This window comes from Corvus kubaryi, unplaced genomic scaffold (assembly GCF_017639235.1).
Source record: "Corvus kubaryi isolate FWS band 111438036 unplaced genomic scaffold, C.kubaryi_AGA036_p1.0 78, whole genome shotgun sequence".
Classification (NCBI taxonomy): Eukaryota; Metazoa; Chordata; class Aves; order Passeriformes; family Corvidae; genus Corvus; species Corvus kubaryi.
Window position 1 is genome coordinate 837,571 of NW_024582065.1, and position 27,264 is coordinate 864,834.

Sequence of the window (27,264 nt, forward strand, 5' to 3'; positions counted from 1 at the left end):
TGGTGGCAGGAGGGGAGATGGGGAAGGTTTGGGGTTAGTTGGTGCACTCAGTTGGGCCAGGCTTTTCCTGAGCCTCGCAGCTGGAATCCGGGCAATGCACCCGTTGCTTCCAGAGCTTTCTGTGCTCCCTGAGCCCTGGTTAGACTTGCACACCCTTCCATCACATACCGGACGTGTATCTCAATGCATGGTCAAAAATCCAGGTCCCTGAATATCGATTTCGTGTATATCCAACGGGAGAGCCACGTTCCACTGCTTTTCCATCTAAATTGTGCAAAAAGAAATCAGAAAAAAGCCCTTAAAGTGGATGCATTTCCAAGGAATAGGCTGAAGCCTATTAAAAATTTCCAAGACCCATCTGTCCCTGTGGCTTTCTGACAAGATGTCAGAGGTCTCACAGAATTTCTTAAGGCTTCTGCAGTATTATTTTACTTCACCAGGGAGAATCCAAAGTGCTCTTGAATTTCCTATGCTGAGCAACTCAGACACTGAGACATCAGCATCATGGCATGAACCCTGTGTGTGCAAGGGAGATGGACAGAGGGGCTCAGAGCAGAAGGATTCTCTCTTCACTCTGTCTCAGAAACATTTCTGATCTAATGCATTACTGGAAAAGTCCTCTCCAAAATGTTCCTTGTAAAGCACCAGATTGGGAGAGCAGATTGAGAGGTTAAGGAGTCTTGTACCAAACTTCTCCCGATCAGCTCGCAGATAACTCAGTCCTCCAGAACACAAATACTGACCTGATGCTATTCCCAACAAGAGGAAATGATCCACATCTGAAAATCTCCCCCTCTTTCTCCTTACAACACAATTACAACACAAGTGCTCTTTGCTTTTCCTCTCCTCTCCAGACAGCTCCATGGTGGGACTTCTGTGCCTCTCTGCCCTGACCTCCCTGCCCTGAGAAGTGTCCATGTGCTGGGGCTCTTCAGGTGACCCTGGCCTGAGGTCAGCATGTGAATCTTGCCAGAAGGAAGAAAAGAAGAGCAGGAAATGTGGCATCTCTGAGCTGTGCAGGGCAGGAACCCCTGCCCTGGGGCCAGGGCATCTGGGGTACCGTGGGGGGCCAGGTGGGTGCAGGGGGAGTAGGGGCTCCACAGCAGCTGCAGCTGACAGGAGCCAGGTTAGAGCCAACCTCTCCAATGGCTTCCTCTGCTTGGGATCCCAAGGGGGGATCCCCCAGGATTGCAAGACTTTTGTGGAAAAGCAGCTGAAAGGAAAATGGTCCAAACCCACAAACGGCACCGGCTCTTCAGCTGGGGCCCTGCGGCCACTGTCCCCAGCCATCCCACCCAGTACAGCCCCCACAGGGTTTGGGATGCTCCACACGGATGGAGGCAGAGTCTGGAGTAGTCCAAAGTGGCGGGAGAGACAGGAGCTTGTGCAAGTAAACAGGAGGCAAAAGACACAAGGCCTGGTTTGATGTAAACACTGCAAGGGAATAGCAACAACTGAGCTGGGAATCCCTGTTATAAATTGCTCCAAGTAACAACTAAAAATACAAATAGAGCAGATGCATGACTCAGAAAAGAGATGTAAATCTTGCAGTGCGCATTTCAGCCAAGCCCTGAGGCTGAGCCCTGCAGGAAAGCTGTCACTTGGAGCCACGTGTGCCCTGAGCCTTCAGCACCATGGTCCTGGCTCAGACACATCCCCCGTTTAACCCACTGTCCCAGCACCCCCTGAAAGGAGACAGGCTGGGGGTCAGGAATTCCACACAGAGGAGGGGGATTCATTCACTCCTGATTCACCACTTCGTCAGCAATTGCTGTAAAAATAACCATTTTCAACACCTCCAGTCTCAGCTTCCCCTATGAAGGTGAATAAAATCCTACCAAAGCCTCACCTGTCTGCATGGAGGAAGTGATTCAGATACAGGCTCCCAGATCCCAGGGCAAGGAAAACTCCTGGAAGTACTGGGGAGCAGCAGCAAAGTCACAAAGCCTTTTGTCCAGAGGCAGGAGGCACCAGCACCATCAGCGGGTCACACCTTCAGGCTGCTCCAGTGCAGCAGCTGTTATGGCCAGTGGAGCAGCTGGAATGGCCAGTGGAGCAGTGGCACACGGGGCACATTCCTGGTGTGAGGTACCCTGGTGTCTGCAGAGATGGACACGGTGCCCGTGTGTGATTTCTGTGGGGGCATGGAGGGGACCGGGTGCCAGAGCTCAGCAAACACAAGGAGCTGCTCTCCAGGCACCACGGGCTGTGCACACAGAGCACACGACCTGGTGGCCAAACAGGAGATACTCAGAGCCACCTACCCAAAAATGAGGGTCATGTGAATGGCAGACAAGCAGGGCACCTCCAGGGCTCTGTTCACAAAGGAACTGGCACCAACTCCCATCACCTCCAGACCAAGCTGCCTTTACAGAAGCCCAGGCTTTACAATAACCAACGCAATGTGTGTTTCATTGGAAAAGGCCCTTGCAGACAGAAGCTCTCCAGTTTATAGAGCTTTCAACCACCACTTGTAACTGGTCAATCAATCTGTCCCTCTCCCCACAGTGCCCACACTTTGAGAGTGCCCCCCTCACACCAGTCTGTCCCCAGTGCTATCCATAGAATCACAGAACCATGGGATAGCCTAAACTGAAAGGACCCACCAGGACCATCCAGTCCAACCCCTGGCCCTGCACAGACCCCCCAACAGCCCCACCCTGGGCATCCCTGGCAGCGCTGTCCAAACGCTCCTGGAGCTCTGGCAGCCTCGGGGCCGTGCCCATTCCCTGGGGAGCCTGGGCAGTGCCCAGCACCCTCTGGGGGAAGAACCTTTCCCTGCTCTCAGCCTGGGCCTGCCCTGGCCCAGCTCCAGCCGCTCCCTGGGTGCTGTCCCTGTTCACCACAGAGCAGAGATTGGAGCTGCCCCTCGGGAGGAGCTGCAGCCCCTGGTGAGGTCTCCCCTCAGTCTCCTCTGCTGCAGCTGAACAAACTCAGTGCCCTCAGCAGCTCCTCCCTGCCTTCCCCTCCAGTCCACCCACATCAGCCAAGAGCAAAAGCCCCTCCCCACTGCACAGCAGCACAGCCACGCTCAGTTGGAAACCACCATTGCCAGGGGACACCGACTGCGGAGCACAGCCAGGAGCTGAGGGGAGAAGAGGCTCCTACAGGGCAAACACCCAACCTGCAGATGCTTTCACCAAGGACTGGTGGCCGTGGCTGGAGGAGAAGCTCCCACTGCTGCCCATCAGTGGTAGCTCCACCTCTCCCTCCCAGGACACCAGGGATGCTTTTCAGCTTTGCCCATGTACTGATCAACCACTCAAGAGCTGCAGAGGCACAAAAACTCTGAAAATACAGAGTATTTCTTCCAAACTGTAAAATCTTTATGTCAGAAGTATTTATGGACTTCTTAGGCTTTCCCTAGACCTGCACAGACAGCACTGACTGTCCCACCCTGCTGTTCTTAGTGGCTGTCCTGTGGTGGAAAGGAGGACAGGAAGAACAACGATGCTTCTGAGACAATCACCAGCTAATGACACCTCCCAGGTTTCTCTCCAGCAGTGTGGACAATGATGAACAAAACCCAGGAGAAAATCCAACATCAATTCCTCTTTTTCTCTCCCCCTGCAAGACAAACCAACCCCAACTGCAATGCTGGGCAGCTGAAATTAGCTTCCTTCTGAGTCCCTTAAAGGAAACCTGGTCCAACTGCTCTTCCTTCTTTTTATTAGCAACTGCCTTTGGATCTCAGAGACACTGCAGGGACCTGCTCCAGGCTGGGGACAACAGAGGCAGTGCAAGAGTGGTGGCTTGGCAGGTTCCCACAGGAAACCCCTTTCCCTGGAGCAGGAGGAGAGGACAGTTTGATGTTCACAGAAAAAAAGAAAAAGCTTCTTCTCATCACAGCAGGAGGTGGGGTGGGGACAGGAAGCACTGTTTGGAACAGGGCACACCACAGCCAGCCCAGAGTCAAAAGTATTCCCACAACTGAGGAGTGATCAGAAAAACAAACAAACAGCAACCTGTAAAACCTGCTCCTGAGCTCAGTCTCATTTACAGAAAGCATCCACATTCCTCAGAGCAGCTTTCCTCAAAACACCCCAGCTGTTTCTCAGACTTTCCTTTCCAAGTTCCTCCTCCATGTCAAACACACCCCCAGCCCTGGGCTCACCAGGAGCTGCAGGTGACTGATGGGCAGGTCCCTGAACATGCCAAAAGAAGATAAGGAGCTTTTTCTTTCTGATCTTGGCTGAGCCTTTAGGGGCGACCAGGTGCAAACAGACACAGAAGGTCAATAACCCTGAGCCAGGACCCTGAGATTGATGTTCACCCTGGCTCCGGGCCCTCCAGCAGAGCTGGGTGTCCAGGCCCAGCTCTCCAGAGGCTCATCCTGTCCCCACAGCCCTCAGGAAATGGTGCCTCGTGCCATGTCTTACCGAGCGTCTGCTGGTTGCGCACGCCGCCGATGACCACGCAGATCTCCGCAGGCACATCCCCCGGCCCGTCCTTGATGTTCTTCTTGGAATCTTTGGTGTCGTCCTGCCAGATCACCTCCTCGATGTAGTCATCTGGTACCTCTGTCTTCACTTTCACCTCAGTCATCATTCCAGCCTCTTCACTGGGGGAGGACTGAGATGTCACCGAGTCGGAGCCCTCGGCTTTTGGGCTCCGCGGGCTCCTCTTCAAACACTCCCTGAGGGGGAAAAGAGGAGAGAACATGAATCCTCAATGCCCAGTGCTCGTTTTCTCATCACCAGGACCTAATTCAAGGTACTCTGGTTTATGCAGGTTATTGAAAAGAAGCATATTAATAAGTATGTGTGTCTGCCATACATGGTAAGTAATTAAAATTTAATCGGACAAAAGCAGTAAAATGATTTGCTAGTAATGAAAATAACCTTAATCATCACAAACAACAGTGGTGCTCATAAACACACTGGACCCCTAAAGAAGAGCACAGAACTTGCCCTGGTTGCCAGCAGGCCACAGGCACAGCTCCAGCAGCTCTGACTGCAGGTATTTGCCAACACCAGTCCATACACGCAAAGCCATATTCTCCTGTGGCACCTGAGGACGTGGGTCACTGGTGGACCTGGCACTGCTGGATTAAGTTTGACTTGATGATCTTCAAGGTCTTTTCCAACCTAAATGATTCTATGATTCCCTGACATTTTTAATTTGGAGCTATCTCCACCCTGCATCGCATCTTCTCTTTTATCCCTTCAAGCAACCTGACATCCCATGGTATTCAGAGGCTTTATTGAATATACACAGTGCTGATCAAAGGGGATCATCTGCAGGATGAGGATATTTAGGGAGACTACCACATTATGGACAGATACAGCTATTGGGGATGACAGGGAAAGCCTGATGATGGGGGAAAGGCGGAGGGGTCCACTGTGCTCAGAAACCCGTTGGGAAATAGCACGTGTTTTCATCTGGGAAAGAGAAAGCTGGGGGTTTTGGGAGAAAACAATCTAAACAACTATTCAAAATCCATTAAGAAAAGGAATCTGGACAACTCAAAGCTGTAAAACAACATCAACAGGCGCTGTGGTGACAAAGGGGGTGTGAGCCCACCAGACAAGGATGTGGGAATATGGCAGTGGAGCTCCTTTAGCACCACTCTTTATGGACTCCCAGTTTTTTATACTGGTTATTAATACACTCCAACATGCAATACAAAGATAAAATAATTGCTGGTTCAGTTTGTGCAGAAATCAGAACTAAATATATAATGGCTCAGACTACCCAGAAACAGAAACCACAGGGACATATTTAGAGTCATGTAAACACTGGGAACAGCCAAAGGTGTTTGAAAACATTTTAGGCAGAAGTAACAAAATAAAGTGAAAACTAGGCTGATCTTGTGGATGATCATCAGATCATGTGACAGAGAAAAAATCCCATGGCTTGGAACATCATAAAGTTCATCAGGACAAAGTATGAATTGCAGTGTTAGAGAACCAGAACCTGCAGTGGGTTCTGCCACAGGTTATGGAGCTCGCAGAGAAGCCAGGATGGTGCAACTGGAGGTGGAAGTGTGGAGCTCCTGGGAGGACAGGGATGAGGGGAGCAGAGGAACAGAGAGAACAATCCCCCAGTAATTACTGCCCAACCTCCCACACGGACATGGAGTCGCTATTTCAAACTGGGTCAGGCACATCCTATTGCCAGAGATTTTATTATTCATCCCTTCATTCTCATTATGGGATGAAATGTACAATTAATAGCGCCTAAACAGAGAGAATTAGCCTTGACCTGCCTTCCCACTCATTTCCTGCCTCCTCACACATACTCCCTCCGCTGTGTTCCCAAAATCATACAGGGCTCTTACAAGTGAGAAAGATGGACTGAGACAGAGAAGATGTGGTTGAAAACTGGGCAGTCTTTACGGTAATATTATTGGGTGTGCCACAGGCCCATCAATCTCAGCCACCATGGCATGGCTCAGCACCCTTCCAAGGGGAAGGCAGTGAGTACAGAACACTCAGGGATCAGAAAAGAGTGGGACTGATCACAAATAAATCAAACCCGGAAGGTGTGGAATGCAAAACACTGATAAAGGCAGTGACAGGGTAGATAGGAAAATCTTCCCTTCCTCGGCGAGGACTGTGGAGGAAGATCAAAGCCAGCCAGTGCAATTCCCACTGGGAGGCTGAAAGGTGGGAGCAGGCAGTGTGAGCTCAGTTATCGATGCCACAGCAACCGGGACCTGCCCGTCCTGGGCAAAACCAGGAAAATCCAGGCATGAGCCAAGTGATTTGGGATTGGAAACTGATACAAGTGGCAGTGAGACTGAGGTTACAGCCTTCTGAGGAGGTTATAAAAGGGGCAAGAATACAAAGACTTTCTGATGATGCCCAGCATTGCATGGGTCACAAACACAAACCAAATCAGCAACGGGCCCCGTGCTGCGAGGCAAAGCTGTTCTCCCTGCGCATTGCCCCTGAATAGAGAGAGGCATTTCCACAGGACTCCTGGAATGGTTGATGTGGGACAGATTTATTCATGCTCTGGAATTAAATTTAACACCACTGTTGCTAAAAATTATGGGTGGAGCCATGGAAGGGTGGAGAGCAAAGGCTGTGAAAGGGACACGGCACCAGTGGCTCCCTCTCTCTGTAGCTGGCTCTGCCCAACACCAGTGGCTGCAGCACAGTCAGACAAGTCCAGGACTGTGGATGCACCCACGTGGTGCTGCAACCACACAGAGCCACACTCTGAGCTGAAGAACTGACCAAATTTTCAGTTCAGGTGCCTGAGATGGAACAAGGAGGTTGTTTCCTCCCTGTCTGAAGCTGTGGTGAAGCCACTCCCCACATGCTGCAGACACAGTGAGCAGCCTCAGGTTTCAGAGGTGATCAGAAAAGCTGAAGATGGTTCCAAAACACAGCACTGTAATGGTTCAAGACTGGGAAAAGACACTTTATGACTCTGTGAGACCAAACTCTCCAATCTGTTTCTCATGCCAAAAGAAGACTGGAAGATGATTTGATTGCAGCACATCATCTTCATGGGGAGAAAATACTGTCTTGCCTTAACTTGGCTGGGGAGAGTCGAGTGCGAGCTCATTGCTGGAAGCTGGAACCAGCTGAAATGAGGCATCAAACATTAGCACAGATGGTCCACTGGAACAGCCCTTTTCCAAAGGATGTGCTCAGGGAGAACAGATCCCCCCGAGTTCCCAAAACCAGAGCTGTGTGTCTGGCTGGCCCCAGGTCCCCAGTACAGACGTGCAATGGCCACACGTGGTGGCCTGGAGCTGCAGGAATAGATAAATTATTAGACCAGACCAAAGGACCCTCAGAACCTTTGCCCTTCATGCACACTGACTTTGTGGATCCAGCTCTGCCAAGAAAGTAACTTCCCAGCTGGAATGTCTGCTCCTGGGTGGGACCTAACCCTGCAAATATTAACTGAGAGCAATTCATTGCCCCATATGTTCTAACCCTGAGCAGGTACCTGATGTGCAGAAGGACACAGCCCCAAATACTTCAGCAACTTTCTTCCACATGATTTCATGGCTCACAAGCCCTGAAGGGAGCCTGCTGTTCCCCTCAAAAACAAGTGAAACCATACAAACAGCAGCACTGACACTCCTGGGAGCAGGGCTGAGCTCTCCAAAAGCCTCTTGGTGCCTCAGCTGGGGCTGCACAGCTCTGGAGAGGAGGAGGAGGCAGCAGTGCCTCCAATTCCACAATCCAGCTCTCCCAGCAGGAACGAGCATCACTTTCTTGTGGTCCCCTGTGAAATCCAGGTAGTGCTTCTGTGGCTAGAGCAGAACCAGGATCAGCCCAGGCTTTTCCAAAGCTCAGTAGCTGATTGGGATATAAATGTTCCCAAGGGTGCAGGGGAGAGCTGGGCTCAGGGAATGATCCTCATGGGACAGCAGAGTTTGAAGCCTCCTGGTTTGGCTGGGGAAAGAGTACCAACATCTCAGAGCAAAACAGGAAGGAAAAGCAAACTACTGACACTGGCAAACTTCAGGCAGGATGGAAAGGGGTACATGCACAGCCCCAGCAGAATGAGTTTTCCTTGGAAGACAGGAGTCACCACAGCCTCCACCACGCACAGGGGAGGTGAGCCAGTAAAGCATCACTGCATCCCCAGTCCTTTGGTCCTTGGATCAGCCCTTGCAAGCCCATGATGCTGCACTTGCTCAGTGTTGTGCTGAATTGCAGCACAAAGAGCCTCCTCTTGGAGATGAGGATGAAGCAGCAGGAGATCCGGAACATTCTTGTTCTCCAAAAATTCCCTGAGAGACACAGGAGAACATCCTGCCTGGGGGAGGGAAGACATCAGGCCTCAGCTGTGTCCAGGCCTGGTTCTGCCCCTCCTGTTCTGTGGCAGCACTTCTGGAGCTGAGGCACAACTGCTGGAAAGGCTCAGAAAGAGGATGAGTATGGAAAGGAGTGAATTTTCAGTTCTGCAGTCCCCAAGGCTCCAAGCAGGTCTCATGGGTTTGGGTGAGGGCACAGAGAGAAAAGGACTCAAAGCTCCTGGGATGTCAGGTAAGTTCAGTAGCAGTCCTGGGGCTGGGAGCAGAAGGACTCCCCAGCGTGACCCAGGCAGTGACCACGTCTGCAGGTGCCCACACAGAGACCTGCCCCAGCTTCCAGGCCCCTGCAGGCACTGCTGGGGCCCTGCTGGGGACACACTGGGACCAGTGATGGTCAGAGCCTCCACTTGGTGGAGACAGCAGTGCACAGGAGCCGGGGGAGAACCTGCCAGAGTCACCTCCAGGTCCCCTGGCCACCCTCTCCTGGTGGCTCTGAGCTCGGTCCCCAGCCTCATCCACCACCCTCCTGCATGAACAGTGCAGGTTTAGTGTTCTGGTGTGGCCTTCCAGGGCTCAGCTGCACCTCCCTCTGCAGGCCCAACCTGCATTTAACCCTCCATGGGCTGATGTTCCCTGGCAAGAGGAGATTCCTATTCTCCAAACACAGCACTGCTTGCACTGGACAAAAACTACTCAGAGCCATCAGACCAGAGAGGAGCAGAGTGCGCAGGCACAGCTGGCTTAAACCCTACCTCCTTCCACAGGGGGATCTAACTTCTTCTCCATGGCTGCGACCCTTCCTGGGAAATACCAACCTCCTCCAATGTTTTATGTCTTGTCTTTACTGAACTGTGGGCCCTGGCAATCCAAGAGGCTCTTCCTTACCGAGGAGAGGAGGCAGAAGCCTTGGGATCTCACAGTGCTCACTCGGTGCCTGGTTGCTCCTACAGGTGAGGTCCTGTTTCACTTTCCAGAACAGACTCTGTGATTTCCAACATGAAAGAGGCAAACAAACATTGCACTTGCATGTATCACTGCTCTCACTAAGTAGGCCACACAGCCAATTACTGTAAATACCAGCTCTGCCATCTCACAATGCTCATTTCAACATTGCTGCCTGCTTTGATCATCAGACTTTCATCTTCCAATGACGTTACGGCCACTTTCATGTCAGACACAAGTGCGTGAAGGCAAAAGAGATTTCAGAAGCCCTTAATGAAGCCTCAGCATGGGGAACTGGAAAGGCAAGGGTAGAAGTGGGATCCTGGACCCATTTGGGCACAGCTTCCTTGGCCCTACACCTGTGAAGGCTTTAGCAGAGCTCAATGATGCAGCACAGCCTGTGCCAGGACAGCTCTGGGTGAGAAGCCCCACCAGCACCAGTGCAAAGGAGCAACACAAGGGCAATGCCAGGAGCTCTTCCCAAGGGAAGGACAGAAGGGAAAGGCTGGGTGCTCACAGTCCCCTCTGCACGGTAACACCACCCACAGATCCAGCAGCTCCTTCCAGCTGATATCCTGTGGCAGCAGGGGAGGAGAAGGGCTGAAGGCTGGAGGCTGCAGTGTGGAGCTGTTTTGGTCTCTGCAGGGTCTCCCTGGCTGTGATGAGCAGAACAGCAATGAGTGCAAGCAAACGGGGCCCGTCAGCTGCTGCAGCCACAAGAAACTCGCACTGGCAGTTTGCTGTTTCTGATCTGGAGTAGCATCCTCATAAATAATGAAAGTGACTAAAAGCTACTTAAAAAACACACACTCCTCCCTTCTGAAAGAATGAGAAAAAAAACCCAATTATAAAAGGACATTTCTTCCAGCTAGGAATAATTTGTCATGTAATTCTCTGAAGACAGCAACAGAAACATGCATGCTCCGTGCTCTCTTTGAGTCATCTGTGATTGCACATGTACTCAGATGGCTTCTAATGAGGCTATTTTTACAGCACACATCCTGCTGAGTTTTTGGGGAGGGGCAGAGTAAGATCAGTGAAGTATCAGTCTCCAACATCAGCTCCTCAAAAGGAGAGGAAAAGGAAACACATGTGGAGGAGGATGTACCACTCTGAACCAACACCTACAAACAGCTCTCCTGCCCCAGCAGCGAATGTGGAGCATCTTTTGGCTTTTTCTAAACAATACTCAAGCTGGAAAACCAGAGATCATTAGTGCCTTGATGATATCAGTGATGGCCAAGAGCACAGGGCTCTGCACAGCCTGGTCTGGTGGAAGGTGTCCCTTCTCATGGTAGGGGGTGGAGTAGGATGGGTCTTCAAGGTCCTCCCAACCCATTCTGCGATTCCTGGTGACATCCCTTGGCAGAGGATGGGGTGTGCCCAGTCAGAGTAAAACTGAAACACACTTTGGGCAGTCCTTGGAAGGCTCTTCTGGTCTGCAGCATCAAACAGGTTCAGTGAGGACTCACAAACTCTCATGGGGACCAAGCAATGGGCAGCTTTGCAGAGCCCAGCAGGACACCAGCATCAGTGGGATGTCCAATTCATCTTCTGGAAACCAGCGTGCAGTTGGCTCATCCCAGGCTAAATCAAAAGGCCTCAGCTGTCAGAAAGCAAAGGAAGCAAAAGATGGGGGAGGCTGAAACTGGGCTCAATTTACAGATGTCTGCCATGGTTTTACAAGAACCAGAAGGTTCCTGTCAGGACTGGAGCTATGGGAAGTGGAATAGACAGAACAGATGTAAATGAACTCCCATTTTACATGGAGATGATGAAAGCAGATACAAGAAAAAGAAGGATGTAAGTTGCAAATCTGCTTGTCTGATAAATTAGCGGTGGTGGCCTTCCCACCCTCCCCACGGCTCTCATCTGCTCCCTGAGGCAGCCCAGGGGGGTGGGCCCCATGCCTTACACCAGGAGGAGGTGGAGAAGATCATGAAGCAGAGGAACTGCCTGGTGTCTTTCACTGGGGACATCTCCTGCAGACATCACCAGACAAGAAGATTTTCAAGTGCAGGGTTAAAAGAGAGAAAAGCTGGAGCTGTTTTCCCAGTGTTACAACTGAGCTCTTTGCTCCTCAGCTCCAGGCTCCAGCCCCAGCTTCAGATGTTCCCTCACACCTGAAAGGCAGAGATACCACCCCAATCTCCTGTGTCACAGCATCCAGAGCTGCTCCTCTCCAAGGGACTCAATCCCCCTCCCTGCCACAGCTCACAGAACCTCTGCCCAAGCCCCTCTGCAGCCTGAGCCTGCAGCCTTCAGAGAGGATATCCTGGTGCTCATGTGTGAAGTGCTGCAACCACCAGTGGTGGGAACCACCCCATCTTGGGCTCCTCCTCTGAGGGATTATTTTCTGGAACAGGCACTGTACTTCCAGTGCTGCCTCTGGTCACTGGGCATTTGCTGGCTCTTACTGGGAATCTCCCCTCCGCAGGAGAAAACCCCCTCTCCTGTCTCTTGAATGAAGCAAAGCAAACACTTCCTGAATGCACACTGTGTGCACGCTAAAAAGCCCTTCTGACCCTTGACTCTTTCCATTTGGGAGCCTGTCCACATCCCAGAGCATGGATACCCAAGCAGGATACCAAGTGTGCCACCAGCACTCTTGGTGACACACACGATGGCAGCACGTGCTGGTGCACGTGCCTGAACCCTAAATTTTCACTTGGTCACAGAGGGGTTCATGGTCATCCGTGTTCCACCAGAAGGTCTCAGTTCTCTTCACAATTTTCCATGATGCCACTGTGAATTCCCAAAGTTGCATTTAACTTCTGAAAGGTTACAGGAAAAACCTGTTCACTGATGTCCTGACATTATTATGGGGAATGGGAACTCCCTCCTCCATCAGCAGGAGAGCAGAAGTGTGACAGTAGCTGCCATTCAGGTTTTCCTGGAAGAAATTTGCTCACTAAATACCAATATTATTAAGGAGCTCATAAATTTAAAGGATGTGAAGGTTTTGTAGAAGAGAGATGCCTCAGGGAAGTTCACCCCCGCCTCTGAGGGCAGCCAGCACTTAAAAACAGAGGTAACAGCTTTCAAAAACCCCAAAATACATAATGCAGCATGCGCTGGTGTGTGTGGTGTCACTGCTAAAATCTAGGGAAAACAAACAAACAAAGCAGAATACTTAATTTTTCCAGCTATCTGGGTCTAGTAAAACACACAACCTTTCCTGACAGCAAACTCTGCTTCAGGAAGTCCAAGAGGAATTTAATCATGCGTTCATTCCTCAAGGGACACTCGGCAGCTCCGAATCCTTCAGAGAAGGTAAACTCCAGGACCAAATCAGGCTGCCTCTCCTCTGGAAATTAAAATTAAAATACAAACCAGAACAATAGTCAAGAGCCACAAAGAATTCCTAAGGTATTAGCAAAACAAATTCCCTTCAGTCCTTATTAGGAATATCTTGAGGATGGTTTGAAGAGGAAAGTCTAACCAAATATAAAAAAAATTTGGCTTATCCAACAAAAAACAACCGCGCACTCTTTGCCAAAAGCAAAAGAATTCAGTCAGATAAAAAATGCGACACACAAATGATGCAGGTTAAAAACTGAATTTAAGATGATAATGGAATAGCTGCCAGCGTCTTTAAATTTTCAAGCGTGGAAATGTCAACAGAGACAAAGAAATTCAGGGAAAAACAAAGAGAATAGATTAAGGGTTTATTTATATCAGTGAAAGAGCTCTGTGTTGCTTGACTAAGAAATGACTGAGGGGGTGAGAACTGAAGTGGCCACAGGTCCCCAACAAGCCACGAGGAGTAAGGGGGTGACCCAAGGATTTCCTGGTAGCTCAGCTTTCCTGAAGGCTTTAGAGCTGCCACGTCTCGGTACTTTATGGCTCTAGAAAGGGACATTTCTCCACCTCACACCATCCAAAGCTCTCCAGGACTCTGACATTTGGCAAACTGGTGTGGTTTACACAGAAACCTTCGGAGGTGGGATGTGTCTGAGCGCTGTCGTCTCCTTGTACGTGGGCATTTGACCTTCCTTTGGGTGTCAAGGTAACCTGCCCGGGTTCCCCACAGCTCCTGTGCTGGTTGTGGTACAGAACTGAACTGTCCACTGCTCTTAAACTGGCCAGAGGGCACTTCTGGGGGGTTTTGTGCTGGTTGGTTGGTTGGTTTGTTTCTTTTTGAAGATGACTGGTGAGAGCCCTTCAGCAAGCACCAAGGCTTATTAAATTCCTTGCCTAATTAGTAAGAGTTTTCTCTTTTCCTGATGCAGGATGAGTCGGAAGCTTCTTCACGCTCTGGGACTGAAAATCCCACAGGTTAGCTCTTATAGAAAGGGGAGACAATTCAAATAATTTTGCTTCCTGGAAATACCCAGTCCTGAGCCTGTCCCTCCACAGGGTGTAGAGACCTCTCCCGAGCTTCAGAGGACCACAACCTCAGAAATTGTCCTTCCCCAGTGCTGGGGACCTGGTGAGCTGGAAGAGGAGCCTGAAGAAGAGCTGGTGCCATCCCATAGCAGACCCTCCCTTGGGTGACAGGAGCTGCTGGGGAGTACACGTCCACAGAGGACAGAGCAAGAAATGTGAGGAGGAGAGGGGAAGGAGAGGGAGGCTGGAGAAAGGTGAACTGAGAAGGAGCGAAGTGGGTGCAACCACTTCTCCACAGCTTCTCCTCCCAGGGCTCCCCAGGGAATGGGCACGGCCCGAGGCTGCCAGAGCTCCAGGAGCGTTTGGACAGCGCTGCCAGGGATGCCCAGGGTGGGGCTGTTGGGGGGTCTGTGCAGGGCCAGGGGGTTGCACTGGATGGTCCTGGTGGGTCCTTTCCAGCTCAGGGGATTCTGTGATTCCATGAAAGTCTCATCTTCCGTGGCACAGACCGAAACACTCAGATCCCTGAGGCAGCACAGCTTGGTCTGGAGTACCCGGGAAAACCGCACCGTGTCAGAGCTGGGAAACCTCCAGGCCCAGCCCAGAGCACCCCTGGGAACTCCTGCTCTGCTCCCACCCAGGCCAGCACCCAGAGCCCTCCTGCTGGACCTGCACCTCCCCGAGCCCCTTCTGGGAGTTGCAGCCCAATGCTGTTAAGGCTGCACTCAACGAGAGCCCTCCCTGCCCGGCCAGCAGCCCCTGGCCCCGAAGGCCTGGATTCCCCCGTTGTGGGAGCAGAGCTTTTCCACAGCTACATCTGTGCTGCGAGCGGGCTCCTGGCTGGTGACAGCCCTGGTGCAGACGGGGCTGAGCTTCCAGCTGGCTCCGTTCCCTCCGCAAACAGATGCAGCTCCTATATCAGGGGCTGATTTATTCAGCAGGAGTCTCGCACATTAAGTGTAGTTAAGTCTGAAAACAAATCTAATGACTTTAAAATAAATAGCCAACAGAGGACTTGAAACTGAAATTCCTACTTCCTCTGACACCCGCCATATAAACAATAATAATTATATAAAACCGTGTCTAACACATGACTACACAAGGCTCTGGTGACCAAGAAAAGCACACGCTGCTTGTCAGACATAATTGCACATTTGGTTTTTCAATTATTTCTTGTCAGGATCCAGAGCCCACCATCTGAATGCTGACATTAATTATTGGGAAGTAGTTAGTGCTCCAATAGTCTTATGGAGACTCCCAGTGCTCACCCCAAGGTCCACAGCTCCCAGTGCTGCTCGCACAGTGCCTTCCTGTCCCACCAACCCTCTGGGACTGGCACCCTCACACCACACAGGGACACCCAGCCTGGACCACCATGTGCAGAAGGGGCTTCAGAAGAAGCTTCAAGCAAGTCTCCAGTGGACATCAGCAAGGAACTGATCCCTGCCAGGTGCTCGCCCACAGGATGGGGTCACACCATGTCCAGCACTGTGGCCCCCAACACAAGTCATGGACCTGTTGGAATGAGTCCAGAGGAGGCCACAGAGCTGCTCCAAGAGCTGGAGCCTCTCTGCCATGGAGCCAGGCTGGGAGAGCTGGGGGTGCTCACCTGGAGAGGAGAAAGCTCCAGGGAGAGCTCACAGCACCTTCCAGGGCCTAAAGGGGCTCCAGGAGAGCTGCAGAGGGACTGGGGACAAGGACACAGAGGGACAGGACCCAGGGAATGGCTTCCCACTGCCAGAGGGCAGGGCTGGATGGGAGATTGGGAAGGAATTGTTCCCTGGGAGGGTGGGCAGGCCCTGGCACAGGGTGCCCAGAGCAGCTGGGGCTGCCCCTGGATCCCTGGCAGTGCCCAAGGCCAGGCTGGACACTGGGGCTTGGAGCAGCCTGGGACAGTGGGAGGTGTCCCTGCCCATGGCAGGGGTGGCACTGGATGATCTCTAAGGACCCTCCCAACCCAAGGCAGTGTGTGATCCTGTGAACCCTGGAGCCCTTGTCACCCCCTGGCACCGTGCTCCAGCTGAGTCCCCTCCCAGCCCCTCAGAGCACCCAGCTCTTGGCATCTCCCATCATGTCGCTGCCCATCATGCAGGAAAACATCCTGCCTTTTATTGGCTTTTAATTTGCTGCTTTTTAATTTTGTTGACTGTCTCTTTTTTCCTTGCAAAAGGAAGAAAGAAGCCTCTGATCTACCTTTTCTGGAGTGTTCAAAAACACGCACAGCTTTGTCAGGTTGTCTCTTAGTTGTCATCTTCCCCAAGGCAAGCAGCCATCTCTCTTCTGGCTGCCTTCAAGGAAGGGGGCTTTGCTGTGCTCCCAAGAATCCTCTTCACCTTTTAAAATTTCCCATTACTGAGCACTCACTGAGGGGCAGGAACCACCCAGGAGTTAATGGGGGAGGAGAACAGCAAGGGCTCTCTGCCACCGCGAACTGGCAGCTGCCCACCCTGAACCCTGTTCTTCCAAAGGCAGCACCAGGCCCATGGAGCTGGGGGTGGTGGGATCACAAACCCCTGGGCCTTCAGAGCTTCCATTGTTTGCATGAAACAGAATAAAATCAATTCACTGCAGTAAAAAAATAAAAATAGCATTGACCCAATACCACAGTCATCACCTTAGACCAAGCCTGCTATTGTGAAAAAAAAATTGCAGGAAGGTAAAATCCAGGCAACTTTACTTTGATTATATTATATTAATTGCATTATACTATATTATATTATACTATATTATTTTTGCTTATATTTTTAACTGATACAAATTAATTGTTAAAAGCTTCCTCGATAGTTTGCAATTAGTGAGGGTTTCAAGCAGCAATGACTTTGAGAAACATCCATCTTGTGTCTCCATCCACTGATGACCTCACGGATTCAGTCCGAGCCACATTTCCACCTTCAATCACTGACAGAGCTTTCTTGAAATATCACATTTTGATTCTGTTTTATTATTTTTAAATGGACTTGGCCATTCTCCTTTCTTTGAGCACCTTTTGTTCAGTCAGGTAGATGATAAAGTGGGTTTCATTTCCACTTTTCTACAAGGAAGAAAGCAATGACCAACCTCACACTCCTCTGGATGTACAAAGGAATTGGAAAAACAGAGGGAAGTTCTCCCACCCTGCTGGGAGCGCCAGCCCTGCCCTGGGAAGGGCCTTTGCTCACTCCTGGGAGGATGTTCAGCCCCAGGGACACCCCAAAGGTGAGGTGGACACCTCTGTCCTCTCCTCCTGTGTGGGAGCAGAAGGCTCTGCACAGTCCAAGGTCTCCATCCAAGAGCCTCACGCTGGGGGCACTCAGCTGGAACACCCCACACCATGTGCAAACAGCTTCTGCTTTCAGCCCCCGAGGCCAGGACGAGGTCAGACTCCTCCATCCATCTTTCCAGCTAAATCCCAAAAGGGCTGCATGGACGCTGGGCCCTGACAGCTCCCACCCATCCCTCCTGTGCAGCCACCCTTGGCCACCCTTGGCCACCCCGTCCCACGCGGCGCAACCCCAGCCCTACCTGCTGGAAGAGCTCCTCCGCCCGCTGCTGTTGCTCTCGTCGGCCTAAGAGACCAAAACAAAAACGCTGTTTAGGTTCAGAAAGACGAGGGTGCTCTGCAGCCCTGCCTGCCCCAGCTGCGCCCACGGGCTCCTGTGGGGCTCTGAACCCCGGGGCTGGGGCAGGCTTTGAGCCCCAGCCCCACCACGGGGGCTCTTCCCGAGCCGATCCCCTCTGGTCGCTCTCGTGCAACCCAAGTCTCCAGCCATGATCCCTCAGATGCAAAACCACGTGACTGGCAGGTGGGAAATGAGGAATGGCCAAATTCCAGGAGGTGTCCAAGCGGGAATGGCCCCGCTCCGGGCTGGAGGGCAAGCCCAGTACCTCCCCTCGTTAGCCCCATGCCCTAATTAGCCCCTCCAGGCCCCGGGAGGGCTGAGCAGGGAGGGCCCAGCGTCTCCTGTCACCTCCTTCCCCGGCTCGCTGATGAGAGCCTTCCTTGGAAAGACAATATTATTCCAATCCCAGAAATTTTATTTCTGAATTTGTGCAAATACAAGTTAAAAGATATTAGCTGCATTTCACATTTTGTGCAAATGGCAGAAACAGGCAATTCATGTGCAGCAGGATGGGGGCCAGCCAACGATTTCGATAAAATAAACCCTTTTTTAATTTAAATGCTAATGCACTGAATTAAAATTTAATAACTGAGGAAATTGAAAAGCCGAGCAGGAATATTGGAAATAAATCCAAGCAGAAACAGCTGAAATTAAAAATTCTAGAGAGTGGGAGGATAGCAGCTAAGCTGTCTTATATGATTACATTTTTTTTATTATTTTTTTTTTTTTCAGAACGAAGGGGGGAAGGAAAAAAATCCTATCTTTGGCTGGCTGTAGGGCAGTAAATCGAGAGTGCTGTGATTTATTGCTCAATTTTCCTGAGGGAAAAAGGCTTTCTTTCATGCTGAAATATTTCATAAATTTCAAGCCAGCATAAATTCTTAATTTAAAAGTTATGGAGGTCACATTTAGTGCACTGGTGCAATTCTGAAATCTTAAAGGAATAGCAACCAAAAAAAAATTGCAATTTGATTTTATTTTTTTTAATTCTTCATGTAAAATTTTCTTCAAAGGGATTCTCCAAGTTACACAAAGCAGAAACACAACCTGGCTTCTGACGGGATATGAAATCCACTGGAAATGAAGAGATAAAAATCTAATTCAATTACAAAAAAGTATTTTTTTATTACGATGATGATGATTATTATTATTATTGTGAGCCACTTGAGGAATTTCTGTTAAAAAATTTCTTTCCATTGCCTGGGAAAAGCCAGAAGGGAGGAGCTGAGGATGTAATTGCTTCTGTTAGATCTCCAATCTTTTGTGAGCACTGATATGTTCATTTGTTATACAGCTGTTCAGCTACAGAAAGGATGTCAGAGCACCCATAATTCAAAGCAATCAATCAAAAATTAATGATTTGTCATGCTTACACAATGGAAAAAAAAAAAGCAAAAAAAAAAAAAAGCTTTATGGGTTCCTGCAACTGGTAGATTGCTCAAACCTTCGGGGCATTTTCTAGAAGATTAGATCTGTGTGTACAAAAAAAAGGGAAAAAGGAGATTTAATATAGAGCCAGGGCAGAAACCTTGTGGGGTGCTGGGGGTCGCTGAGGCCCGAAATGCCCCAGAGATGGGAACCTGACAATTCCTGTCTGTTCAAAGAGTTTTGTGCACAACCCAAACCCAAGCTCACACAACCCAAGAGCCACACCTTGGATCGCAAGGACCATGTGCAGGCTCCTGCCAGGAGAATTCCACAGGAAAACTGCCTGCTGAATCACAGAACCATGGAATATCCTGAGCTGGAAGGATATTCTGACCCACAAGGATGATGGAATCCAGCCCCTGGCGCTGCACAGACACTCCAACAATCCCTAGTGCTGGGGAGTTTCCTTATTTTGAAAGAAAAAATGAGGAAAAATTGAGGAAGAGCTCTCATGTCGATGGTTCCACACAGCCAAGGTGCTCTTGGAGATGATCCATTAGACAAAACCACCAAGCTCAGCCTGAATGAGATCAGATCAAGCTGCCTTAAAGGTTTCTGGATGCTGAAATAAACAAATCCACAGAATGCCAGACTGGTCTGGGTTGGAAGGGATCTTAAAGCTCATCCCATTCCACCCCTGCCATGGGCAGGGACACCTCCCACTGTCCCAGGCTGCTCCAAGCCCCAATGTCCAGCCTGGCCTTGGGCACTGCCAGGGATCCAGGGGCAGCCCCAGCTGCTCTGGGCACCCTGTGCCAGGGCCTGCCCACCCTCCCAGGGAACAATTCCTGCCCAATATCCCATCCAGCCCTGTCCTCTGGCACTGGGAAGCCATTCCCTGGGTCCTGTCCCTCTGTGTCCTTGTCCCCAGTCCCTCTGCAGCTCTCCTGGAGCCCCTTTAGGCCCTGCAAGGGGCTCTGAGCTCTCCCTGGAGCCTTCTCCTCTCCAGGTGAGCATCCCCAGCTCTCAGCCTGTTCATTCAAAAATAAAATCCATTTAAGAGAAAACTTTCCATCTAAATTCTAAAAAGTGGCATTTGAGGACTGAAATACCACGAGGAAGTCGAAGGGGTGAAAGGCTGGAGATCATCATTTAACCAGAATGTGCCAAAATGGCTCAGAGCAGCTCCCAACAAAGTAACATCTTTAGGGAGAGGGAACCGAAACCTCCAGTGCTCCCATTTGGAATCCCCTGCACTCCCATCTACCCAAATAATTTATTTTGGTGATTTCCTAATTTCTAATTGGAAAAGGAGAGGAGCAGAATTTGCATTTGCTGACAAGCTGGGAGGCCGGGTGTGGGGTGCTGGAACAGGCTGGAGAATGTCACACAATCTGCCCCATAAAATCATTTACATTTCAAACTATGATTCCCTAAAGTTGCTTTTCTTCATATTGGGTGCATTTAGGGTAGTTTTGTTTAACTAATGCTAATAAATATCCTTTAAATGAAAATGCACACAAGCAGAATGTGGATTCCGGCCATATGCTCCTCGACTCGAGTTGTAAGCAAGAAGTAAATCATGTGATAAATAAGAAATGTATCAGTCAACATCTCCTAACAGGGTAATGTGTCAAAAAATAGGAGTCCAAGCAGATGTAGAACTGACCTGAGAAATCCATGTTTATCAAGAGGGTTACACTGCATTGGGAAAAAAACCCCAACATTTTAACAGTTACAGCAAAACAAAAAAATAACTAAAAGCAATAAAAATGTGAGATGAGATTTCAGACGATTTAAGCAAGGGCTTTCTGCCTGATCACTTAAATTATGATTTGAAACAATTATTCAAATCGCTTGGATTTGCATCCACGGATGCCCCGGTGGGATCAGCTCCCATGGACGGGATGGGGGCACTGGGACCCCCAAAGCACTGCCACAGCCCTCCCCAGGGGGAAAAGGGGTTAAATCCATTCCTTGATTTGCTCATGCACAGTCACCCCCTGTGATCTGCCTCTGAACCCCATCCCAAAGGGAGAGGGCCCTAATTCTGCCTGGGGGGTGCAGGAGGAACAGACCCCGCTCGCCCCAGCCCCTCTCCCACAGCACCTTCCCCCTCCAGAGGTAAAAGGGCTGAGTTGTTTGTTTACCTGAGGGAAAAAAAGGAAAAGAACCCCAACCCCCCACCCTACTCCCCCCAAACACCTCCCCAGAGACAGCAGAATAATTTTTGTCCAAACACAAACCACACGTTCGGTTTCAGAAGGAGCCAGCAGCACCCAGCATGGAAAATTTCACCCCAAATAATTAAAATTTGGCAAAGGGAGAAGCAACTGAAAACAGGTCTGACACAGGAATGTGCCATAAAAACAACTGCAGGCCTGCTACCTGCGCTGTCTGGGGTTATTAACTTCAGAGCCACAGAAAATGCAGGAAGTGCTTTTTTTTTTTTTCCTTTTTTCTTTTCTTTAAACAAAGGGCAAGACACTGGCAGTTTCCTATTTAATTTTTATTAACTAGGAGGGGGAAAACAGCAGAGCAGCTCCACATCACACCAAAACATCTGCAGAGCACAAGGACCCATAAATGTGCCCGTGCCCCTTTTTAATTTGGGTTTTTGCTTCCTCCTGCCAGCACGGCAGATGCTGAGGAACCCCAAGGCCTGGATTTTGGGGGCACCGCAGTGCCCCGAGTCAGCCCCGTGTTGTCCCCGTCACTCTCCAGGCTCAGCACCATCCCCTGAAGGGGATAAAGAGAAGGAAGCAATGCAGAGCCCACGGGCGAGCCGAGCAGAGCTGCGCTCCACAGAGCCACGGAATCACTGAGGTTGGGAAAGCCCTCTGAGATCATCGAGTCCAACCTTCCCCCAGCACTGCCAAGGCCACCACTGACCCCTGTCCCCAAGTGCCACATCCACACGGGAACATTTCCAGGGATGGTGATTCCACCCCTGCCCTGGGCAGCTGTGCCAATGCCTGACCACCCTTTTCATGAAGAAATTTGTCCTAATATCCAACCCACACCTTCCCTGGCACAACTTGAGGCCGTTTCCTCTGGTTCCCAGAGCCAGGGCACCCCCTGCATGAAGGACAAAGATCTCCAGTGCTTTAGGCTGTTGTGGCTCATCCCCTCCTCATCCTCTGCCTATCCACCAGGGCAGCCTCCAAAAGGGATGAATTCTCCACTCGGAATGAGTCACTTCCTGGGCCGGAGGAATGCGCTGCCAATTTCCTCAGCTGCAGCTTCCCCTCAAGAAACAACCAAAATAATAATAATAAAAATATTTTCAAGGAGGAAATGGGAGCTCACCACGACGCCCCCGGCCTGGGCGGGTGCTGAGCCCCAGGAAACGGCACAATCCTGCCCCGAAGGACCCAGGTGTCCCTGTCACCCATTCCCAGCTCCCACACTCCAGGCAGTCCCAGACAGGTTTAAGGGCTGTGAGCAGTTGCCTCTGAGTCAAGGCAATATTCATATGAGTAATTTTATGAACTTGCTGAAAGTACTGGCAGAATTTGTGCTTTGAATTTCAATTTTTCTCCCCTGGCAGCCCAGGGAGATTCAAGCAGCACGTGCCAGAGAAGTAACCGAAGAACAGGAACATTAAATAAATTTTAACCTGAAACTACAAATGTTCAAACCCGTATTAAAAAGCTTCAACCTCGTGTATTTTTGTTTTTCCCTGAAACAGTCATGAAATTAAAATTATGAATAAATCAATGCAGCAAATTGGTCTGGATTTAAAGAGCTACTCCTTGATTATAAGCAACTGAAAAGTAATCAAAATATTTTTTCCATCTCCTGTTGCTCAGTGCTCTCCTTACTCTGTTCTTTATGAGAAAAATAATCAAATTGAGGGTGAAGAGGAGAAAAGGCATTACTGATTACTCTGAACTCTCATATTATAAAAGCTGGAAAATAAGAGTGACCGGGCAAAACAACAGAATTATGTGCATGGAGCAGTTGTTTACAGATGGTATGAGTTTCCCAGCAAAAGAAACAGCTGGAAATATTTTTAAAGAATAAATGTATATGGAATGAAACCTTGGGGGGGAGGAAGGTACTGTTACTTTTTACTTGGGGGGAGAAAAAAGGGGCAAAGGAGCCCTGCGATAGCATTTCAGAAATCCACCCGTGTTTCCAGGCTTCCAATTTTGCAGGAAACTCTCAGGAAATCAATTTTTTAAAAAATCCTATTACAGGCACTTTTCCAAGTTGATAAAACAAACATCTCTAACAAGCTACGAGTGCACATGGGGAAAAAAAAAATTAAAATAGGAGTTATTTATCCAGGGAATCCCAGTGGCGTTCAACACGTTCTGTTTGGGAGTTCGGCACCTCCTGCCTCTGCCTGGAACATCTGACGGGGCTGTGACGGCCCCACTGCACGCAGGGACTGCCAGGAACCTTCCCCCTGAGCAGCTCCAGCCTCTCCCAGCTCCAGGTTGATGGGATGGGTGGGAAAGACCTGGAGGTTGGGTTTTGGGGGAGCCACATCCCGAGCGGAGCGGGCTGGGAGCACAGGCCCAGGCTCTGGTGTCCTGGGCTCATCCAAGCAACCTGGGCAAGGCAGGGATTCTCCTCTTTCATTCCACCTGCTGAGACCCCACCTGGAGCACTGTGTGCAGCTCTGGGGTCCCAGCACAGGGAAGTCCTGGAGCTGCTGCAGCCAGTCCAGGGGAGGGCACGGAGCTGCTCCAAGAGCTGGAGCCTCTGCTCTGGAGCCAGGCTGGGAGAGCTGGGCGTGCTCACCTGGAGAAGAGACAATGCCAGACGGATCTTAAGAGACCTTTCCAGGGCCTAAAGGGGCTCCAGGAGAGCTGCAGAGGGACTGGGGACAAGGCATGGAGGGACAGGACACAGGGAATGGCTTCCCACTGCCAGAGGGCAGGGCTGGATGGGAGATTGGGCAGGAATTGTTCCCTGGGAGGGTGGGCAGGCCCTGGCACAGGGTGCCCAGAGCAGCTGGGGCTGCCCCTGGATCCCTGGCAGTGCCCAAGGCCAGGCTGGACATTGGGGCTTGGAGCAGCCTGGGACAGGGGGAGGTGGCCCTGCAGGAGGTTGGAAGATGCTGATGCTGAAGCACTTCTTGGAAGCAGCTTGGATAAGGCAGAACCTTTGCCTTTCAAAGCTGCAGAGGCTGTGGAGTGTCCCCCAGGGAGCTGCTCCAGCTCACAGCTGAGCATTTGGGTGTCACTGGGAGTCATGGGATCCCTGGGCAGAATTGTACATTTTGGGGTTGGTTTTATCTCATTTTTGAGAAATTTTAAAGAATGCTTTGGGTCCCTCCATAACAAAGAGCACTGCAGAGATGTGACGTGCTGCAAGTGTTCAGCTTCAATCTGAGATCAGCAATAAAAATTTAAACACTTGAAAAATAGAACTCAAGGCAGAAAATTAGATCTAGAACAGGGGGAAAAAATGCATAATTTGATAAATATTGTTGTGAGATGGGGTAAGAACAGCACCATGAGGAGGTCTGGCCTCAGCCAAGGATCCCCTCCAAGGCTGGCACAAAAGATCTCCTCCCAGCGCTCGTGGGAAAGGCTTTGTATTTGCAAAATATAAATTTCATCCTTGTAAAATATAAATTTTATTCTTATTAAAAAAAATCCCATGTAGCATTTATAGACAGGCCGTGAGGTTGAAACTAAAACATTCTCCATTGGGAGGGTAATTGTGGGACTTCACCTTCTCTCCCAGTTTTGTATGACTGGCTTGTTTAAATAGCATGAAACGGTGGTAATTTTACTTTGGAAAGGAAAAAAAAAAAAAAGTCAAACCACAACGGTCTAAAAGTAAGAAAGGGGGAAGGCACACAAAGCTGGGTAATTTCTTCAAACTTAAAAAAGAGCAGTAATTACAGGGGGAAATTCAGAAGGAGTTTAGTCTGCCTGGCTCCCTCAAAAACCAAAAAAATAAGAAAAAAGCAAGGAAAAAATAGTAAAATGAGAAAAAAAAGAGGGAAGGGGAGGAAATGAAGTTGGAGAAAAAGCAGGCTGAAAGGAGAATTCTTAGAAATTCTGCTTGCAAAATAACTCCCATCAGCCAACCACAAGTCCTATAAATATCACCAGATCGACTTCAGCAGATCTAAATCAACAAATAAACAAACAAACCTCCAAGATTTAAAAAAAGTAAAAAAAAAAAAAAAAAAAAAAGAAAACTAAAAAGAAAAGACCAAAAACCCCAGAAAGGCCAAGCTGGCATCCCCAAGGGGGGTGGCTTTGCTGGCTTCCCAAGAACGATGGTGGTTTGGAAAGTCAGAGAGAAAACAGCGTTTCCTGGCCCATTGGAGCTGTGAAAGCTGCAGCATCACCTCCCCCTGCCCAGACAACCCAAGCACTGCCCAGGGCAGAGGGAGGGGACCCTCAGCCCTCCCCCAGAGCCCTCAGCCGGGCACGGCGCTGGAAAGAAGAGCAGGACATCACCAGGGACCATCGGCCTGCACTTTCTCACTCCCAAATCTCCATCTTTGAGCAACTGTTTGAGCGAAAGGAATGGTTTTTCAAGCAGTTTGTGGGGGACAAACATCACCAGGACCAACCAGGGTGACCTTCAACTCCCCATCGTTCCTGGAGCTGAAACAAATGAGGGCCCAGAGCTGCAGGGAAATTCTTTCCAGCCCAAAGTGGAGCTACAGCAAGACCATGGCATGGATTGGTGCCATTTCTGCTGCACCACTCACTCAGCAGAGTGTGACACTCATTTTCAAAAACTGGAAGTGACACAGTCCCTGACATTGAAAATTTTCTGATTCATACAGGCAAAATGCATCTGATTTATTTTTTAAAGCAAGAACTGTAAGATGTGCTCAAAATCTAAACAAAGCACTTATAAGCCTCAGATTCTGTTTGACTTGAGCCTGTGCAACCCAAAAAGATATTCCTTATTTCCTGGGCAACAACAAAAATTCAAATCAATCTATTTTTCTTCTGGCTCAGCCTGAAAAGGAATTTTTCAATTTTTCAGAGCTTCAAGAAAACCAAGAATATCAATTATTTGCACAGCCCTGCAGAGTGGACGGATTTGTCTTGGAAAACCTCCAATGTGACACAAAAAAGGTACAAATGTTCTTACAGGATCCTTTTTGGGTTGAATTTTGCAGGCAGCACCATGCGCCCTCTGCCCATCTGAGGGGCCAGCAGCTGCTGCAAACCCTGAGGAAGAAAAGCCAGAAAGTGCAGTTGGCTACCCAAAATTCTGGTGCAGCCCAGGGTCATGTGGAAGGATGAGAGAGGAGTCCCCAAGCCCACTATTTACACCCAATTCCCAAGTGGAATCTGGGGTTAGGCAGCACAGGCTGCTGCTGCCAGAGCTGGACAGGGCTGGTTGGGTTTCCAAGTTGAGAAAGGAGCATTGAACCCACGGATTTGTGATCCTTTGGATGAACAAACACCAGACCAAGGGCTGTTTCCTCCTCCAGATGCACCCAGAGAGCCTCTGGACACCAGCCTGCTCCAGGGCCCTGGGGGCACCAACTGCAGGTGATGCTGGGCTGGCAAAAGATAAATCTGTACCACATTCCACAGAATGTGGAATCTTCCATCAGAAAAAAACTGATGCTCACCTGCACTTCTTACAGACCTTTGCACCTTGGGTGCTTTATTTTCCCCAGGACAAGGGGAGATTGTTTTAAACTAAAAGAGTGGTGATTCAGATTAGATATAAGGGAGATGTTTTTTACAATGAGGGTGATAAAACACTGGCACAGGGTGCCCAGAGAAGCTGTGGCTGCCCCTGGATCCCTGGCAGTGCCCAAGGCCAGGTTGGACAGGACTGGGAGCAGCCTGGGATAGTGGAAGGTGTCCCTGCTCACTTTAGGGGGGTTGGAACGAGATGGGCTTTAAAGGTCCCTTCCCAAACTATTCCATTTTATTCTATTCTCTTCTATTCTATTCTATTCTATTCTACTCTATTCTATTCCATTCCATTCCATTCCACAAAGGACAGCAGAGTCCAGTTCTCTGGGTCTGTGCTGCACCCTCAGCCTCTCACCAGTTCACCTCAGAACACCAGGCTCCAGCCAAGCACTTGGCTTCCCCAGCAAGATGCCAAAGCAGCTCCTTGGCTCCAGGCTCTGAGGGGCTTCACAAAACTTTGTCCCTCGCAGACAGATTTTTGTGGATGCTGTGTGCTCTGCACAAAACCACAGCAGTTCTCCAGCCCCACAGCAGTTCTCCATCCCCACAGTTCTCCATCCCCACAGTAGTTCTCCATCCCCACAGCAGTTCTCCAGCCCCACAGTTTTCCATCCCCACAGTAGTTATCCATCCCCACAGTAGTTATCCATCCCCACAG

General features: G+C 50.0%; 1 protein-coding gene across 4 annotated transcripts in view; it reads right to left on the reverse strand.

Annotated features, from left to right (window-relative positions):
- The window catches only part of ZNF618 (zinc finger protein 618), a 132,387-nt gene that overhangs the window by 62,300 nt on the left and 42,823 nt on the right, over nt 1-27,264 (reverse strand). For 3 of the 4 annotated variants that reach the window (XM_042052741.1, XM_042052740.1, XM_042052739.1), the window contains exons 2-4: nt 17,498-17,541; nt 4,380-4,636; nt 169-264 (exon numbers count right to left, since the gene is read on the reverse strand). In XM_042052741.1, coding sequence (XP_041908675.1) covers nt 169-264; nt 4,380-4,636; nt 17,498-17,541 — 397 coding nt within the window. The remainder of the gene's footprint in view (nt 1-168; nt 265-4,379; nt 4,637-17,497; nt 17,542-27,264) is intronic. The other variant, XM_042052742.1, reaches the window with a different exon arrangement.